General features: G+C 36.9%; 4 protein-coding genes across 12 annotated transcripts; 1 reads left to right on the top strand and 3 right to left on the bottom strand.

Moving 5' to 3' along the window:
* Positions 1-3,263: 3,263 nt before the first annotated feature.
* Positions 3,264-13,310, bottom strand: LOC149713578 (nose resistant to fluoxetine protein 6-like). 6 transcript variants are annotated; one of them, XM_089849037.1, is made up of 14 exons: positions 12,778-13,310; positions 12,581-12,685; positions 10,001-12,459; positions 8,465-8,679; positions 8,181-8,336; positions 7,727-7,820; positions 7,567-7,659; positions 7,147-7,318; positions 6,828-6,907; positions 6,589-6,762; positions 5,217-5,340; positions 4,844-5,018; positions 4,248-4,390; positions 3,264-3,516 (listed from the first exon to the last, which is right to left on the bottom strand). In XM_089849037.1, the coding sequence occupies exons 3-14, from the start codon at positions 10,174-10,176 to the stop codon at positions 3,358-3,360; spliced, it is 1,761 nt and encodes a 586-aa protein (XP_089705163.1). In that variant the 5' UTR covers positions 10,177-12,459; positions 12,581-12,685; positions 12,778-13,310; the 3' UTR covers positions 3,264-3,357. The 6 variants fall into 6 exon arrangements, with proteins under 6 accessions (XP_089705163.1, XP_089705162.1, XP_089705165.1 ...); XM_089849036.1 differs by having other exon boundaries at positions 10,001-11,785; positions 11,853-12,459; positions 12,581-13,310; XM_089849039.1 differs by having other exon boundaries at positions 10,001-11,382; positions 11,554-12,459; positions 12,581-13,310.
* An 8-nt stretch (positions 13,311-13,318) lies between these two features.
* LOC149713579 (uncharacterized) lies at positions 13,319-15,703 on the top strand. 4 transcript variants are annotated; one of them, XM_089849032.1, is made up of 4 exons: positions 13,319-13,716; positions 13,779-14,812; positions 14,876-15,439; positions 15,526-15,703. In XM_089849032.1, exons 1-4 carry the CDS (start codon positions 13,470-13,472, stop codon positions 15,604-15,606), a joined length of 1,926 nt encoding a protein of 641 aa, XP_089705158.1. In that variant the 5' UTR covers positions 13,319-13,469; the 3' UTR covers positions 15,607-15,703. The 4 variants fall into 4 exon arrangements, with proteins under 4 accessions (XP_089705158.1, XP_089705159.1, XP_089705157.1 ...); XM_089849033.1 differs by having other exon boundaries at positions 13,319-13,512; positions 13,594-13,716; positions 13,779-15,439; XM_089849031.1 differs by having other exon boundaries at positions 13,779-15,439.
* A 378-nt stretch (positions 15,704-16,081) lies between these two features.
* LOC149713580 (uncharacterized) lies at positions 16,082-17,191 on the bottom strand. Its single transcript, XM_089849042.1, has 2 exons — positions 16,364-17,191; positions 16,082-16,306 (listed from the first exon to the last, which is right to left on the bottom strand). Exons 1-2 carry the CDS (start codon positions 17,189-17,191, stop codon positions 16,082-16,084), a joined length of 1,053 nt encoding a protein of 350 aa, XP_089705168.1.
* On the bottom strand, positions 17,010-18,435 carry LOC149713581 (uncharacterized). The gene is made up of 2 exons (XM_089849043.1): positions 18,097-18,435; positions 17,010-18,027 (listed from the first exon to the last, which is right to left on the bottom strand). The coding sequence occupies exons 1-2, from the start codon at positions 18,433-18,435 to the stop codon at positions 17,269-17,271; spliced, it is 1,098 nt and encodes a 365-aa protein (XP_089705169.1). The 3' UTR covers positions 17,010-17,268.
* Positions 18,436-18,437: the final 2 nt, after the last annotated feature.

Here is an 18,437-nt window from a genome sequence, read left to right on the forward strand (position 1 = left end):
CTTTAGCAATGCTAAAATGATCAAACGCATAACGCTCATTTAACACTATGTTAGCTCTATCTAAACCCACATTTAAATTAACCGCCAAAACGTTCCAGTCTAACATAACATAAATGACGATAGCTACCGAACGAGAACGAAACACATGAGGAGCGCGGTAGGAAACGGGGAAATCGTTATCTATTTAATTAGCACATAAATAAAAAGAAAATAAATATAAAAACCCCAAACATACAAATTCATAAGTATCCGACCCCACAGATAAAAATTCAAAAGTATCCGACCCCACAGATTAAGAGGTACCCCACCCCACATCACCCAGACATTTTAGAGATAAAAATAAATAATAAAAAACTCGAACTTTCTATCAAGTCTCCATGGTTCAATGGTAGAATGTCTGTCTATTGCGCCAGCGACCCGGGTTCGATTCCCAAGTCTGACCTGAAAAATTTTTAATTAAAATTAAATCTCTAACCGAGCCCAGTTACCCCAATGGGTGGGTTGTGGTAATATAAAGTTCCTTTTAAGCTAAAATCTGACGATAACGAAAGCGAAAACTCCGGCCACAAGTACTACTACTACTACTACTACGGCTCGGGTCAAACTAAGAGCCTATCGTATACTACGATATGGCTAAAATCGGATTTATGTACTAAGAACGTTGGATCGTAGCTTTAGCCTGTTGTACCATACTCGCATACTTTATTGAGAAACTTCGTCTGCTTATATTTTGACTCCACCTACAAATTCTGTATATAGCGACTTCTAGAGATCGAAAATGTCATTCTTATCTCTATTTTCGTGGTTAAGTGTTTTTTACCGTAATTGCGCCAGTGGTAAAAAAGCAAAGTGGACAACAATGCGATATAACTCCCGATTTAGTGGAATTAAGTTTTAAAGTTTAGAATCTAAGTAATTGATGTTGAACAAAAACTAGATACTTCAACAAGTTGGGAAAGCCAAAATATTACCTCTCCGTGTCAAGAAGATTATATAAACTTAAGTATCCAATGAAAACGTTATTATGTTTCTGAGTTGGGGTTTCCCATTTTTGTTGTTGTTTTGAAAAATATATCGCAATGCACGGGCCTTGATAGATATAGGAGGCAATGAATGAAATATATCGCAATGCACGGGCCTTGATAGATATAGGAGGCAATGAATGAAATATATCACAATGCACGGGCCTTGATAGATATAGGAGGCAATGAATGAAATATATCACAAGGCACGGGCCTTGATAGATATAGGAGGCAATGAAGGAAATAAATCGCATGCACGTGCCTTGGTAGATATAGGAGGCAATGATAATCTCTCTCTTTGCACGAGAGGTTTATCTTTAATATTTAAATAAATATAATTATTTTTAATTATTTTAATCTTCAATAATTAACATTAATAATAGTTAAATCGTTTAAAATAAAGTTATACCTATTATCTTCTCAAACTTTGCTAATATTGACGTTTAAAGTGAAGGGTACCCCTCTTGCCCGCTTTTTTCAAATTTGGGGTATATATACGATTCGTTTCCATTATAATAGTAAGGAAAAAGCGCAATTGCGAAACCTCTGGTGGTCGATCCCACCTTATGGAGTCTAGACGTTTCTCGTAACCCTAGCTGATCGCCGCGTATATCCTAAAACCAAACGATGATAATGGAGTAGAAGCCAATGATACAGATTGGTGTCTATGTGGAATAGACGGAAGACCAGTGGATGGTGGTGTCAGAAGCCAGTGTAAGTGCAGACTGGTGCCAATGTGGGATTGACAAAGAACAGAAAATGGTGGTGATTATAAGCCAGTAAGAACAGCCTGCTGTCCGTGTGGGATGGACAAAGACCAGAAGATGGTGGTGTGAGAACTCAAGTAGAGGAGCCATTTCCGTGACTGTGAAAGCAGTTCGGAAATGGCGAACACGTTTGCTCCGATACGCAAACTGCGAACGCGGTCACGTGGGTGTAACAACGGACAGACAGACACACAGACACACACACAGACACACACACAGACAGACACACACACAGACAGACACACACACAGACACGGCCGTTACAGAACCTCTCCTGGACTACGTCACACGGAGAGGTAAAAATGAAACATCAATTATTTATATTCTTAACTTTAAAACTTAATTCCACTAAATCGGGAGTTATATCGCATTGTTGTCCACTTTGCTTTTTTACCACTGGCGCAATATCGGATAAAAATATTTAACCACGAAAATCAGAGCTGTGCTAATTAGCTGACTACTAATTGAATTAGAATTAGCAATTAGGTAAATATTTATGAACTAATTAATTAGCCAATTAACAATTAGACATGGAAACTAATTAATTTCAATTAGAAATTAGCCATTTATTTATCAAACTAATTAATTAGAATTACTAATTTACTAATTAATTACTTGTCTAATTAAGGAAAAAAAGTAAACCTTAAGTAAACATTAAAGTTTAAAAGTGCCCGTGGATTTAGTACTTTGGTAATGCCATTGAAAAACGGGTACGGAAGCCGTGAATTATTCACGAAAAGTGAGGCAGGCCTAGAGCCTTCCGTCATATTAAAATTTGTCTCATTTCTTCATTTTCTTGCCACAGTTCCTATAATGGACTCTGAGTAGTAAATCCATGGGCACTGCTATAAATTCGAGTAGGAAAAACAGTCGAAATTTCGAAATGGGACAGATACGATTTACGAAATTTTCTACTAGTACTAGTATTCTCTCATGTTTTGAGGAGCTGAAATATTTAGAGTAGCACTAAGGTTTCCTCATCGATATAATAAGGCCGTTTTCATATTCAAATAATAGATGAATCAAGAGTTAAATCCTCGATTTTTAGTTTTTACTAAATTAAAAGATTAATTGAAAATCAAATTGGCTAATTAGTTAATCCTAAATCTAATTACATTTTAATTAGATAATTACCTTTCCTATTCATACTAATTAATTAGAATTACTTCTCAATTAGCACTAAGGTAATTAAAATTCAATTACCATTTTCAATTAGTAAATGTTGCTAATTAATTAGAAATTAAATTAGCTAACTAATTAATTAGCACAGCTCTGACGAAAATAGAGATAAGAATGACATTTTCGATCTCTAGAAGTCGCTATATACAGAATTTGTGGGTGGAGTCAAAATATAAGCAGACGAAGTTTCTCAATAAAGTATGGGAGGATGGGTAGTGAATTTGCTACGTTCAACGTTCTTCTTATATAAATCCGTTAATTAATATTACTAATATAATACCCCTTTAGACTTAATTGATTTTTATTCAGTATATTATTGATTAAATACGTTGGGAACCATTATAAAACACCCCTGGCGTTATGGGTGCACAATAATAATTGGTTCAGGTCTATACAACTTTCCCATTTTCGTTCAATTCCTCATATTTTGGTTGTGTTTTGATTGATCTGCAAAGCTTGATTATTCTCGCCATTGGTAATTCGACGAGTAATGCCAGAAAGAAAGATAAAATATCCAACAAAGCAAGATATCCGAAGAAATCTCTGAACTGAAAAATTAAGAACATATTAGCCGGGTCCAATCATAACCATATTTATGCCTCTTCCTATTGTTTCAACACGAAAAAAAGTCTGCTAACACTATTTTCATCGTGATTGATGTACTTGATTCAGCTTGGATGGATCAAGGAGAATAGAGGTAAGAGGGAGTGGAAAAGAGGATGGGCGACCTGTGGCAATCAAAGACTCCCATTGAGCACGCTCCTACCCTTTGGTAAGCGATTGTTATGTGCTGGCGTGTAGCACCATTGTATGACAACAAGCTCCTTGTTTTAAAACAAAGGGTGGCTCCGTTGGTTCCCTTAAAGATAATTTTTCAACTACACAGTGGCTAAGCTTGGTAAAGGTTAGTTTAGCCAAAGTCAGGAACCAATCAGACCTGATGCACTAGGTCTGATTGGTTCCCGCCTTTGGAAAGATAAAATTCGTGTCCAGAAAGCTAGCCGGAATGCTAGGGGTGGTAATGGAGCCACCTGTTGCTTTAAGAGACAGAGGACACCCCACCAAAACTCTGAGAATGCTGATAGGACTTGCCAGCAACCTTGCTTTTTGGGGCCTGAGATTACACAAGTACGATAATGGACCAACCCCCCTTCTATATGTGCTCACTCTTTATTTAACATTGAAGATGCTTATTGGAGGTTGCCAATATTTGACTATCGTTTTAAAGCTAGACCCTAGACCTAAAGGATCTTGGATTAATTTGTTCGAATGTTCTTACCAATGTACCATAACTAAAGTGATTAGGCGTGTCAGTCTCAACCTTGTACACCGTTATTAATATAGGATGAATCAAGTAGGTACAATATGTCAGCCGGCTTAAAGGAACCCAAACTTTCAAGGAAATAAGGGCATCAGCTGAGCCTGCATGGAAAGAAAATAATAATTTATTTTTAAGCTTGACCGTTCCCGGGCATGATAGTGCTCAGAATTCTTCTCTGGTTAAAGTTAGTTAACAATATTCATAAAGTATTTATCTTTATTAATATTGTTTAAACCTCCATTCGGAAATCAAGGGAGATACTGTTCAATTATAAAAAACTATATACTGTATATGGGAAGTCATTTGAAATGATGAAAACAAAAGTCATTCGACTACACTGAATTGGTGAAGTTCGTGGATTTTAGAAATTCGTTGTTGACGTACTTACTAATATAAATACAAATATAAAAGTTTATCTTTCATTCACGCGAATCTTTTATACCTCTGATTAAACTTATCGTGAACATTTTTGGCGAAAATCTAGGTATTATACAATGATTCAGACTTTTTCGATCACTATTCACCCACCAATTTGTCAATCATAAAATACTTACATCCGTGATTTGTTGAACAAGCAAAAATGACCCAAGCGACTCCAGTGGCCCATATACTCCTCGAAAATGTATTAAACAGCGTGTTTATAATTGGTCCATGGTCAAGAAAGTAAAGAATATAGACAGGTAGAAGAAGAGCGAAACAAGAGAGTGTCCATCCTGACAGCATTTGCTTCTGGTAATTTAAAAGAGACGTTAACAGTCTAAAACAATTCTTCATTTATCGCATCGAAGGATAACTTTGTGAACTTAATTCTGGTATAGTAGAATACATTACTAAATAAATTAATGCTTCAAGTAGAAAATATGTTAAATTGCACTTGTTCCAAGTTCGGATTCTACTTTCAGGATAATAGTAAATGCGTTAACTTACTCTGCTCAGTTTGTTCCCAGATTGTTCAACAAATAACAAAACATATCCTAACAAAGACCCAATAATGGACGTTGGAATACGATATTGTGGTTTAATGTAAACAGTATCAAAGTAATTATGTGCTCTAAAAAGGAAATTAAAATGTAGATCAAAATACTGAGAAATTTTGGCAATATTTAAAAAACCGTTTATGCAAAAATTTTATTTGACTTTGGCTTGTTAGATCCCTTTTCATATAACTAATATTAGGTTTTGTGGGGATTCGTGTATTGAGGCAGAAATAGTGTCTGCGGTTTGAACAACTTGTTTTTTTTTTGAAACGGACCCCGGGTATGTTGATCAGACCAACACCTTCCTTTGTGGACTACCCCAATACTGCCAACGGATGACTTCACCATACAAAATTATAGACCTCTAATACAGGACGTAAATAAATACGTTTTGGACTTAGGGTTTTATGTATGTAAAGGAAAAGGTACAAAAGGTGTATTGGTGAATATGACTAAATGGAACAAAATATTTTAAAGCACAGTCCTACGATTAGCCTTAAAACTAAGGCCTCAAATTGCAAACTCTAATCTGTTTGGTAAACACCACGACGTATCTACCATCTTGCTGGAGGCGCTGTGGAAGACGACTGTCCGTGTCTTGCAATACATTTGCAAGCACTAAACTTAGTAATGACGCGGGATGTCCAAGTAAATGTCTCCAGTGGTATTTTCATCGAAGAATAAGGGCCCACTAATTCGGTTTCCAAGTGTTCCCACCCAAACATCTACCTTCCATAGCATTTGATCGTAATGGTGTCGAAAACAGTTAGGATTTCTTTGGGTCCAGTGATGTACGTCATGCCGGTTTACCAAACCATCCCTGTGAAATGTATAGCTTCGTCAGAAAACAGTACCTTTCTGAAAAATAATGAATCGTCTTCATTTAGATCACGCATGGTAAGACAAAGGTCTTGCCGTCTTATGTAATCCTTGTCCGTTAAAGCTTGATGAAGGTGGATATTTATAGTGCCTCCAGCACGATGGTAGACACACCGAACATATACGTTGAGGTGTTTACCAAACAGATTAGAGGTTGAAATTTGAGGCCTAAGTTCTAAGGCAAATAGTAGGACTGTCCTTAAACACCCTGTAGTTGAGGTCTATAATATATTGTTGTGACGTCATCCGATTTCAGGATCTTTTCCTCATTGTATATGGCTTCATACAGAAGTACTTTGTTGAACTGGTAGCTTTGTAGGCCTTTTTAAGGTCATCGGGTCCATGCATGATGTTCCGTTTTAACCCCAATATTAAGCAGACGATACTACGCCCCTCCTTTCGGAAACGGTCCTTAAACCTCTAACTATAAGTGTTGAACCTACTTGCGAGCGTTTGACGATATGTCAATCAACAGTCCGGAAATATTTCGTCTATTATTTATGTGGCCTGTCGGTTGGAAACCGTTGTTCCAGGATACAGAAATTGTAGTGAACCATGAAGCAAATATTATCGTAAGAGCGATAACAAAACCAATTTTTCTTTTGAACGTCTCGGAGCTATGGTAAATACGCGCCACTAAAACCACAAGTATTGAAGCATCTTCAAAAACAAGGGAACAAACCTTTTTAAGTATATTAAAAACAATGGAGCAATTACAAAGAATTGGATGTCACAGCAAATGTACCATCCCCAACCTAAGCACTGAAAAGGTAAATAATTCATCAGGATATATGAAACCAGCGTAGTGAAATAGGTTAAATGGTTTGTTTCTATTCCATGAATTACAATACGTTTCTCATAAACTCTACAAAACTAGTCCTGACCGACTTATACCAAGTATTCTGTCTTAACCTTTTCGATATTGCAGTGGAGTGCTTTTACAATGCCTATTATCGTTGCCAAACTCATAGACTAGGATTCAAGTTTTCGTTATTAATTACTTGCTGTTCCATTGGATTAATATTGGAGATGTAAATCAAACTCTGCCACCAGTTATTATAGCATACTTCCCTCTGATGCTCGAGATAATTCCAATTTGCCGTAGTTCCAAAAAGTGGTGCACATGGCAATGCGTTGAAGCAAAATAGAACCATCATGAGCGCCGGTGTCAACCTGTAAATTACAAGCTCAAAAATTATTTGGCAATACTCCCTGTGGTTTCCAATGTGTTAAGGTAGTACAGCACTGAATAATTGCTCAGAAGAAGGGTATAAAATGTGTAAAAGTATGCCTACGTCGGAAATGCCAAGCCAATCCCAAGTTTCATGGTCTGAGAGACCACTTTTAGGTAGTATTTTACTGTTAAAATGATTATGAAAGCCATTTCGTGATTTTGAATTGGAAATATTTCTTAATTTTACCTCATATATCTGAGAATGTACAGTTTGAAAATATTCCATTTTGAATCTTTTACGGTTTGTTCTTTCAAGAAAAGGTACGAAGTAAGAAATCCACTGGCAAAGGGAAAACCATTAATGAAAATCGAACGCTAAATTATGTAAAATTAATATTAACTCATACCTCATTAAGAAGAAAGTATCAATAGAGAAGCTTCCGTGCGTAATCACACTAAAATGTGGCATAAATGACTTAATATACATGTCGGGTGCGTTGTCTGAAAATTATAGAAAATTATTTTCAGTTATGTCAGGGATAGATTTAATTTTAGAAGTAGGAATGGAGAACAGAGTTATGTATGCGCGCGTCAAAGTCCCGGACCCCCTTCCACGGGACGGGGGGTATGAAAGAAGAAGCGGGTCATAGCGAAAGAGGTAAAAAGGAATTACGTATTTTTCGAAGTCCCCATCAGTAACGTCATCAAAATGTAGTTTAAATGAGCCAATAAGATAAACATGTTGGGGGTGGGGCTCTATACTGGGCTATGAGTCGGACTGTCGTAAATACTAACCGTTCTCCATTCCTATTTCTAAAATTAAATCTATCTCTGGTTATATAATAAACAGTTTAAACGTACCCATTGAAGTGAAACCAAAAATGAGCGTATGACAAATTATAACCCAGGCCATGGTAATTGCGCGAATTCCGTGTAAGCAACTGAGATCACCAGGCCTACTTGATGTGTCGAAGATGATACTTGTATTCTTTATTACGGAGAAACATCGCATGATTTCTAAAATTGGGTTAACAATTTTAAACGTTATAAATAAGTTGAGGAACAAAAATCTTTCACGAGAGAAGAAATTGTTCAAATTTCCTAAATCAATATTGCGATTATTTTCAAAATTAAACCCAGTTTACCTGTAAAGACTTTTTTACCCCCAGATTTTTTGACTGAGCTTTGTTGTTTCGACACGTGTTCTAGAAGTTTCGAAGAACTAGACTTTACATCATCAGGAGTTGAATTAACGGAAATATTAGGGAGCGTCTTAAGTTCAATATTACAGGATTGGCTTAGTTTGAAATCCTCAAATGTACCCACGATCAGTATAGCAAACAGGAAAAGTAGAAGAAACCTGGAAAGTGAGAATAAAGAAGAAGAAAGATGTCTTTGAATAATTTAACGTAGAGTCTTATTAATAATTTATTTACTACTACTACCACTACTACTTTTACTACTATTACTACTATTATCCTGTAGTATAATTTGAATTTTGTGTTTTTTGTATCATCCAAACTGTGTATAATCCCGTGAGTTGTTAACCAACTTTTATTATGCACAATAAACTTCTCTTTCATTCATTCATTCATTACTACTATTACTACTATTACTAAGGGGGGACGTGTCCCAAGGATGATAGGGGGTGGATACGAATTCTGAGAGAAATACGCGCCGTAACTCCGGACGAGATTGGGTCTGGTGGGACGCTAAAAATGGGGAAGGAATACTCGGGACGAAAGGCAGGTGGGCTACCTCAGAACTAGACCCTACTTAGCGCCATCGTCTTGGCCTAATTTTGCATGCATATTGCCAAAGTCATTTTAAACTTTTTTCTCATAAATAAAACTTGCAATTGAAACATTAAATTTTATAGACAGTTAATATTTAATAATTATTGTTTCGAAATTGTTCCTAAAATAATAGTACACGTAGTTGACGCTGCAATTGGGAAACGCCGGTAGGGATTTATTTGAACGCGCTGGGCGTCAGCTAGAGTTCTTTCTTCCGCTTTCAAGGGGGATTGAATTGAAGGGATTATAAGATCAAATATTTCATTAAATAATGTTTTAACTTCTAACTATGGTGTAAAATGATCATTTTTATGCGCGAAAGAAGAAAAGGTTTAATAATCAATGTAAGTTTTTTCAAACATAGTAAAATCATGTTTGGTTTCAATACAATGCGTTAGTAGTTAAATTCCATATTTTTCATCAAATGACTAATCTTTTCAATCGTCCTTGAAATAGGAAGTAACAACTCTAGGTGACGCCCAGTGCGTTCAAATAAATCCCTACCGGCGTTTCCCTATTGCAGCGTCATCTACGTGCACTATTATTTTAGGAACAATTTCGAAACAATAATTATTAAATATTAACTGTCTATAAAATTTAATGTTTCAATTGCAAGTTTTATTTATGAGAAAAAAGTTTAAAATAACTTTGGCAATATGCATGCAAAATTAGGCCAAGACGATGGCGCTAAGTAGGGTCTAGTTCTGAGGTAGCCCACCTGCCTTTCGTCCCGAGTATTCCTTCCCCATTTTTAGCGTCCCACCAGACCCAATCGCGTCCGGAGTTACGGCGCGTATTTCTCTCAGAATTCGTATCCACCCCCTATCATCCTTGGTGGTCGTGCCCCTAAAGCATTATTTGTCAGTAGACTGGACAAAGATTTACTCTCTCATGAGTTGGTTGAGACATTGGCCGATGAAGTTGGTATCTTGACAGCACATTGCATTCGACTTAAACCAAAGAACCCTGACGCAGACCATTTTTCGTTTTACGTGACTTGTACCGATGCCACTGAGTTTTGAAAAACTTTCGGATCCCTCTATCTGGCCTTTACATTGCATACTTACTGATTTCAATGGTATTCCCCGGGACTCTTACAAGCATAGCTCTGAACTTACTACTACATCTGAACATCCTACTGATTAATCTCTATGACTGAAATTTCTATAGCTTACCAAAATGTTCGCGGACTTCGTACTAAATCTGCGACATTTTTACATAACATTGCTCATCTGGACTTGGACATTATTTGTATAACAGAAACTTGGTTGAACAGTTTACATTTTTCCTGTGATTACTTTCCGTCCCATTACTCTGTTTATCGTGCCGACCGCCTTGACCCTCTCTATCAAAATGTAAGGGGTGGGGGCTCCCTGATTGCTGTAAAACGTTCTATCTTTTGCCATCGGAGGCATGACCTTGAGTCTACTTCCGAAAGCGTCTTTGTCGAAATTCAACTAGCTTCCCGTCGTTCGTTAATTCTTGGTACTACATATTTTCCCCCTAGCCTATCCGACCTAGAGTATAAACAGTACACTAACCGATTGTTAACAGACATTGACCCTTCCGAGACCGATGTTATCCTACTTGGTGATTTTAATTGGACGCTTTGCAGCAGTCAGGGCTGCTCTTCCCTCATAGGATCTAAAGCTGCCCCAATTTTTGATTTAAGCTTTACTCTTAATTTGACCCAAGTTAACATTCCTTCTAGCACAGTTAATCTCTTAGATCTGTGCATAACTAATATTAATGGATTACTAGTTGACCCCCTTGCTGACCCATTTGTTGAGATTGATAAGTTTCACCCGCCTTTCTCTGTTACACTTACCGTTGACCTTGGCCCTGAGTCTCCACCTCGGGGTTCTGCCTTTGCCTACGCTAAAGGGGACTACCATCTCCTTTATACCACCCTTCGCGATTATGATTGGACAGACGTTCTTACTTCCACAAATGTTGAATACTGTGTCGATATTATTACCAATCGTCTCGTTGATACCATGAATCTGGCAATCCCTAAAAAACCTAAGCACGGCAAATCGCAATATCCCCATTGGTACTCTTCTGATCTTAGACTGACTCTCAGAAGAAAGCGGTACTTCTTTAGGAAAATGAAGCGTACTGGTGCGATCACTGATGGTATTGAATTTCGTAGACTTCGTGCTATTGCTCGACAACTTCTCGCTCGTGATCGTGCCGTTATGCTCAAGTCGACGTGCCAAGATGCTCTTTCGCATCCAAAGAAATTTTGGAGACTTGTCAAGGGCAACCTTCGGGATAGAACCAATTCCCTTGCTTTAAAACGGGGTAAGGAATTGGTCTCTGATCCTCACACGCTTGCGGAACTTTTCAGGACCCATTTTTCAGCTATTGCTGTCGATAATACGAACCCTGCCGACACTTACACATTTGATGCCTCTCACTTAGTTACACATCCTTACTCTAATCAGACCATATCACTCGCTGACATACACCAGGCAATCATTAAACTTCCGGCTAAGTTCTCAACAGGGGTCGATGGTGTTCCCCCTTTTGTCATCAAGGGTTGCGGGGATATCCTCCTACCTCTGTTGAAACATGTTTTAAATTTATCACTTTCAACTGGCATTTTCCCTTCCCTTTGGAAGCAGGCTGTTGTGGTACCCGTATTTAAATCTGGTTCCGCTTGTGACTCTAAGAATTACCGCCCGATCTCATTATTGTGTGCCCTAGCTAAGGTTTTTGATAAGGTGATGCATACCCACGTCCAGCGTTGGTTTACCATGTTCCCTAATGATTGCCAGCATGGTTTTGTCCCTAGCAAATGCGTGGACACAAATCACGCTGCTTTCATGAACCTCGTCGCCCCTGTGGTTGAGACTCGCGGTCAAGTCGACGTGATTTACTTGCCAAAGCGTTTGACAGAGTTCCTCATAGATTTTTACGGGATAAATTATTTACTTATGGAATGAGCGGTGTACTTTTGGATTGGATCTGTAATTATTTACACAGTCGTACTAATGTTATCAAGTGCAATGGTTCTATGACTTCGGTTTCATATCCCGCCAATTGTGGAGTCCCACAGGGTTCGTCCCTGGGGCCTCTACTTTTTAACATATATTTGTATGATCTTCAGTTCAAAGTTATCCACTCCAACCTGCTTCAATTTGCCGATGATAACAAAATTTTTAAAATAGTCGATTCAGACCATGATAGATTGCTTTTGCAAAGGGATATCGACGCTGTGGCCCAATGGTGTGCTCATAATAATATACCGATCAATCCATTAAAATCAGTTCATGTTACCTACACTCGACGCATAAGTAGAGCAATTCCCACTCGTTACGTTATTGATAATTCTGTCATACCTATCAAAGATAAGACCAAAGATCTTGGTGTTATCTTTGATTCTAATCTCCTTTTTACTGACCATGTCCATGGAGTTGTAAATAGATGTAGGCGTACCCTCGGTGTAGCCCTAAAACTTACCCGTAAACTTGGCTCTCTTGTACATTTCCGAGTTTTATACCTAAGCCTTGTACGTTCGCGTGCCGTATAGGGATGGGTTGCTTGGGGTGGCGTTAGCGCTCACCTCTTTGACAGAATAGAACGCATTCAGAGAAAATTCGTAGAATATTGTCATACGTATTTTATACCCAAAGCTCATTATGATTACATAACCCTACTTGAAATTCTCGCTCTTCCTACATTGCGCTGTCTTTTAAATCTTAATGAAATAAAATTTGTATATAAACTTATCCACCACTTTGTAAGTTTCCCCGCCCTTCTAGAAAAATTGAACTTTCAAGTCCATCAGACTTCGCGAAACCGCTCCACCTTTTATTTACCGAAAATTACCTTAAACCCATTAATTCGAATGCAAGCCACGTGTAACAAATTTACTGAACATTTTGATATTTTTTCTATTAAATTTTGTGAACTTAAATTTGATTTGTTTAATCTTTAAATATTATTTCAACTTGCTGTAATTTGATTATCTTTCTTAAAATTTTCACGGTTTTTCTGTTAGATTTTGTGTATTTCGCTCTGAATTGTAAATATTATTTATGTTTTCTCAATTTACTGGTAATAGTTCCTCATTCTGTTAATTTTGTAAATATTCCATTTATCATTGTAACCTGGCATTTTTTTTAATTGTTTCCTTAACTTGCTGTAAATAGTTTCTAATATATGTATATACCCCTTCCCAGTCACCCAGTGTATAGAGTAATTTTTTGGGCATTGGCTGCAACGTCATCATTTGCGTAGAGGGGGGAAGAAGGGGATGAAATGATGGTGGCGCGTGGTGGCGCCATGTGATTTTCAAACGTAAACAAGAGAGCCGCCATTAGAACCGCGTTTCGCGCTAACGATAAAAATGAGCAGGAAACATCAGCGTTGTTGTGTAAAAGATTGCGTAGGTGAAAAGCGAAAATTTAGAAGCATCGAAGACACTCGGGAAATTAAATTTTATTGTATTCCTGGGGTAATATCTGGACAAGGAACCCAAACTGAAGAACTATCTACTGAAAGACGAAAACAGTGGATTATCAAGCTAAGGCTTAGCGATTTTGATTTAGCTTCTAAGTCTAAGCTAAAAGTTTGCTCGAGGCATTTTTATTCAGGTAAGATGCCAAAATATTATCATTTAATCATTCAGATATGTTAATTTTAACGCCTATTATAGGACAACCAGCCAAACTTTATGATAAAACTAATCCAGACTGGTTACCATCATTTGACGATATAAATAGTCAATCAAATAGTCAATATTTATCAGATACGTCCACGTTTCAGACACCCGCTAAAGTGGCACGTTACGAAAGAAGAATTAAAAGGTCAAGACTACATTTTTCAACACCAAAGAGGGGTACTTCGACAGTATCCCATCAACCAGAAGCAACATCAACACCGTTGGATAATTTTTCCCGTTCAGTTGCTTTTGAGGAAAACTTGTCGTCTATCAACAAATACGATAGCCATAAATCCGAATCAGATATTATTGCGCGTACTTCACAAAATATTAACAAAGATGAAACTGACTTTTGTGAATGTATGGAGGTAATAGATACAGATATTTCTGGGCTGACAGAATTAAGTGAACCTGAATTAGGGGCCACTGGCATTGACTTTTGTGGACAAACAGAGTCCGTTGGCGTTGATTTTTGTGAACAAACAGAGTTCGTTGGTGTTGATTTTTGTGGACAAACAGATTCCGTTGGTGTTGATTTTTGGGGACAAACAGAGTCCGTTGGTGTTGATATCTGCTGTCAGATAGAGCCAAATACAACTGACTTTTGCGGACAAACAATTTTAAGGGTTTGCCCGAAGTTTGAAGCGGAAGCTTTAGAATTTAAAATTAAAGAATATAAAGAATTAGTTGAAGCTTTGACAACTCAACTTAAAGACGTTAATGATATGATTAGAAGTTCTGATGAGGAAATAAGGAAACTAACTTGTGACATAGAAAAGAGAGATGAGAAAATAGAAAAGCTACAATTGAGTCAGTCTTTCTTTCAGGGTGATAAGGACAAAGTTCTGTTTTTCACTGGCCTTGAATCTTCCGACCAGCTTAATGATATTTTAGAGGAAATGGAACCATATTTATTTAAAAATTGTAAACTAAGCTCATTTCAGCAGTTAATTTTAACTTTGATGAAATTAAGGCTAGCTTCTACTAACAAAGAACTAGCATATAGATTTTCAATTTCTGAAAGTTCGGTAGGACGATTTTTTTATAATACACTTAACGCTTTGTATAATCGCTTATTTAAATTTGTAAAGTGGCCTGAAAGAGAAGAATTACAAGCGACAATGCCAATGTGCTTTCGCGAGAAATTTGGCAAAAAATGCTCTGTAATCATAGACTGTTTTGAAGTTTTTTCCGATAAGCCATCCAGTGTTAAAAGTCGGGCCGAAACTTGGTCAAACTATAAACACCATAATACTGTCAAGTTCCTCATTGGAATAACTCCACAAGGGTCTATAAGTTTCCTCTCTCATGGATGGGGTGGTCGCGTTAGTGACAAGTTTTTAACTGAACGCTCTGGCCTTTTAGAAAAACTATTACCGGGCGATTTGATCCTTGCTGATAGAGGTTTCGACATTGATGACTCTGTTGGCCTTTATTGTGCGAGCATAAAGTACCCGACCTTCGTAAATGGTAAAAAACAATTAGACCCTTATGATGTTGAAGCTACTCGGAAGCTAGCCAATGTGCGAATACACGTAGAGAGAGTGATAGGACAACTTCGTCAGAAGTATACAATATTACATTCCAAAATTCCGGTTGAATTTCTTAAACGAGCTCCTGGGGAATCAGCCGCCACAATTGACAAAATTGCTAGAGTATGTTGTGCATTAACTAATTTGACTCCATCGGTGGTTTCCATTGAATAATAATAATACTTAATAATTTAATTTGTTACTTCTAGCGAATAATGAACCGGTTAATTTTAAAAAAATATATTATTCATTATAATAATAATAATAGGAATTATATTTGCCAAATGTAAATTTTAATAATTAAACAAACTCCTTATGTAAACAAGATTTTTTTGTTTGATAGGAACATCCACTAATAAAGCTATTTGTAGTATAGTTTTTCAACCATCTGAACTTTTAAACTGAATACTTTATCACAAAATTAAATTTCAGATAGTTATTCTTTATCACAAAATTAAATTTGAGGTAGTTATTCTTTATCACAAAATTAAATTTCAGATAGTTATTCTTTATCACAAAATTAAATTTGAGGTAGTTATTCTTTATCACAAAATTAAATTTCAGGCAGTTATTCTTTATCACAAAATTAAATCTCAGTTTTTCTAATTAATGCATTTTCTAATTAACTGGTTTAAAACTAAGTAGTTGGTTTAGTGAGCTAGTTTCGTAATCACATTATGTTGAACGTTTGGAAGCTAGTTTATCACATTCATTTAAATAGGTATTATATCCTAATCAATTAATTAGGTAAAAAGTAGGAACTCATTAAAAATTCAGTCTTCTTCTGTTCTTGATTACATCACTACAGTTAGGACAAATCCATTTTCCTTTGGGGATTTTCTTGAGTTTTAAACATTTAACGTGAAACCACTGAAAAGAACAAACTCCAGACTCGCAGAATATCATTTGTCCTGATTCAGGTCCTTTACAGTAACACCACGACTCATTGTTGGAACTAAGGAGTTTATCCACTTTATCTTCAAGTATATCCTGCGTTTTATCAATATCAATTGGTCTGTTATTGTTCCTTGCTTGGTTATTAGTTACCACTTTTCTTCTATTTTTGGGTTTTTCATCAGTTTTCTTCTGAGCAACAAGATTTTGATGGAATTTTTTACTTGGAGATAAAATATCTTTGGCCACCTCATTATCTTGAATCCCATTGTTTCCCTGGAGTTTATCTTTACTAACTGGACTTCCATTGTTATTTTCTTGGTTATTAACCATTTTTGATTTTCGGATTTGGGGTTTGCCGACAATATTATTTGGGAAAGTATGAACTTGATTTAAATTTTTGCTTGGAGATAAGATATCTTTGCCAACAGATGATAAAATTCCCTGAACTGAAGAGACTGAAGGTTCGACTGATGCGACTTTCTTTTTCCCACGCTTTTTTTTCGGTTCATTTGCTTTCTGTGCAGGATCATCAGTGAAATACTTTCCAATCAGTTGTGGTAAAATAGCACGTTTAAAAAATATTTCGGCTTTTTTATATTCTAATTCCCAAAAACTCTCATCAGGGAATACTCTGTCAATATGAAAATCAATATTCGTCCACACGCAAAAATCTACAAATTGCCTCTCTGAGACAAACATTTGGGCTTGGACTTGCCAATAATATTGGTGCTGCCGATTGATTTTGGAATGTTCGGTTAGACAGAAGTTTTTGTTTGTAAACCCTTCCATGTAGGACTTGTTCTTTAAGGTGTAAGGACACTTTATTTCAAGAAGGCCATTACCGCAACAATCACAACCAACTAAACCATCGGGCGAAGCTCCAAGATACGGATATCGAGGATTCAGGGAAAGTCCCGCAAGATCACACTTGAAATTAACGTGTTTTTCCTTCATCACTTTTACATACTCCATTCTCATTGTTTCTTCATTGGTTATACCCCACCTTGTGGCGTCATTTTCAAATCTAACAGCATTTGGGTAGCAGATTGCCGAGATTAAAGATCTGATGGACTATCAGGATTGCTGTGACATGCTCGATAAAAATTTGAGGCTGTAATTCTTCCAGCACGGAAATGGTTCCATGTTTTAGTCTTAGTTTGAAGTTTACTCTCACGTTCAACCTTCTGAGCTTGCGCAATAGTAAAATCAATTTTTACATTTTGACAGTGTTTTACGAGATCTTCCAAGGGTAACCCCTTTGTTTTTTCATCATAAAGTTCACTTAATAAAATAGGGAACCCTTCATTGATACATTTTGGTATGTAATCAGCCTGGTAGTTTTTATCAATACTAAAATAAGATCCCTTTACCCCACGGCTAAACAATTTATCAGCTAGCTTTTTGTGTTCCTCATTTGTTATCATAGGCACTACTTTTTGAACTAAAATGCACGATTGCTTTTTAGTCGAATTTCCTTGTATGCTGTTATTTTTCACATCGGCAACTGTCTCAAGATGATCATCGAGGGTCCTTTTCCTTGCAGCAGCAGAATCAAGGTTCATTTCAGCAATTGGAACATAATCAACTTCTTTCATAACGGGCACAGACCAGTACGCTTTGACACCTGTTACAGTGGTTCTTTCTCTGAACCTCACAGCATACTCGATGTAGAAAAGCAATGCCGCAACGTGTGAGCAGGACTCATCAAGTCCCGCCATGCAGTTACAATGCCCACTTAAAATAGCCGCAGAACTAGCGTGAACAACAATCCATGGTTTCAGAGGAGGTTCGTTTAGCCTTTGGGAGTGCATTACCTAGGATGGAATGTTTAGGTCAGAAAGTATTTTATGTAACAATAGGCGTTACCAAAACTAAATACTTACAATGCCTTTGACTAGTACGTATTCATCAAATGTCTTGACCATAACGTCCCTCACAAACCCGCTTACAAATTGATTATATCCAGTAAGGCTTTTATAGTTCTTTAGTTGCTCTTTGGTATAAGGAGATATTCCCTCAATTAAAAAACAATAAATGTCCGAAAAGGCTATGGGCGGCAAATACTTAAAAGTGTCCTGTTGATCAGGCTTCACCATATAACAATCTTTATTCTTAATTGTGTATGGATCGACCCCATTTAAGCATGCTATTTTAAGCAAATATCTTTTCTTCACGTGAATTTCTAAACCATCTATATACGCCGACTGCGACGGAATGTCCATTT

This window comes from Phalangium opilio, unplaced genomic scaffold (assembly GCF_054372755.1).
Source record: "Phalangium opilio isolate 3A_F unplaced genomic scaffold, DU_Popi_V2 ptg000009l_1, whole genome shotgun sequence".
Classification (NCBI taxonomy): Eukaryota; Metazoa; Arthropoda; class Arachnida; order Opiliones; family Phalangiidae; genus Phalangium; species Phalangium opilio.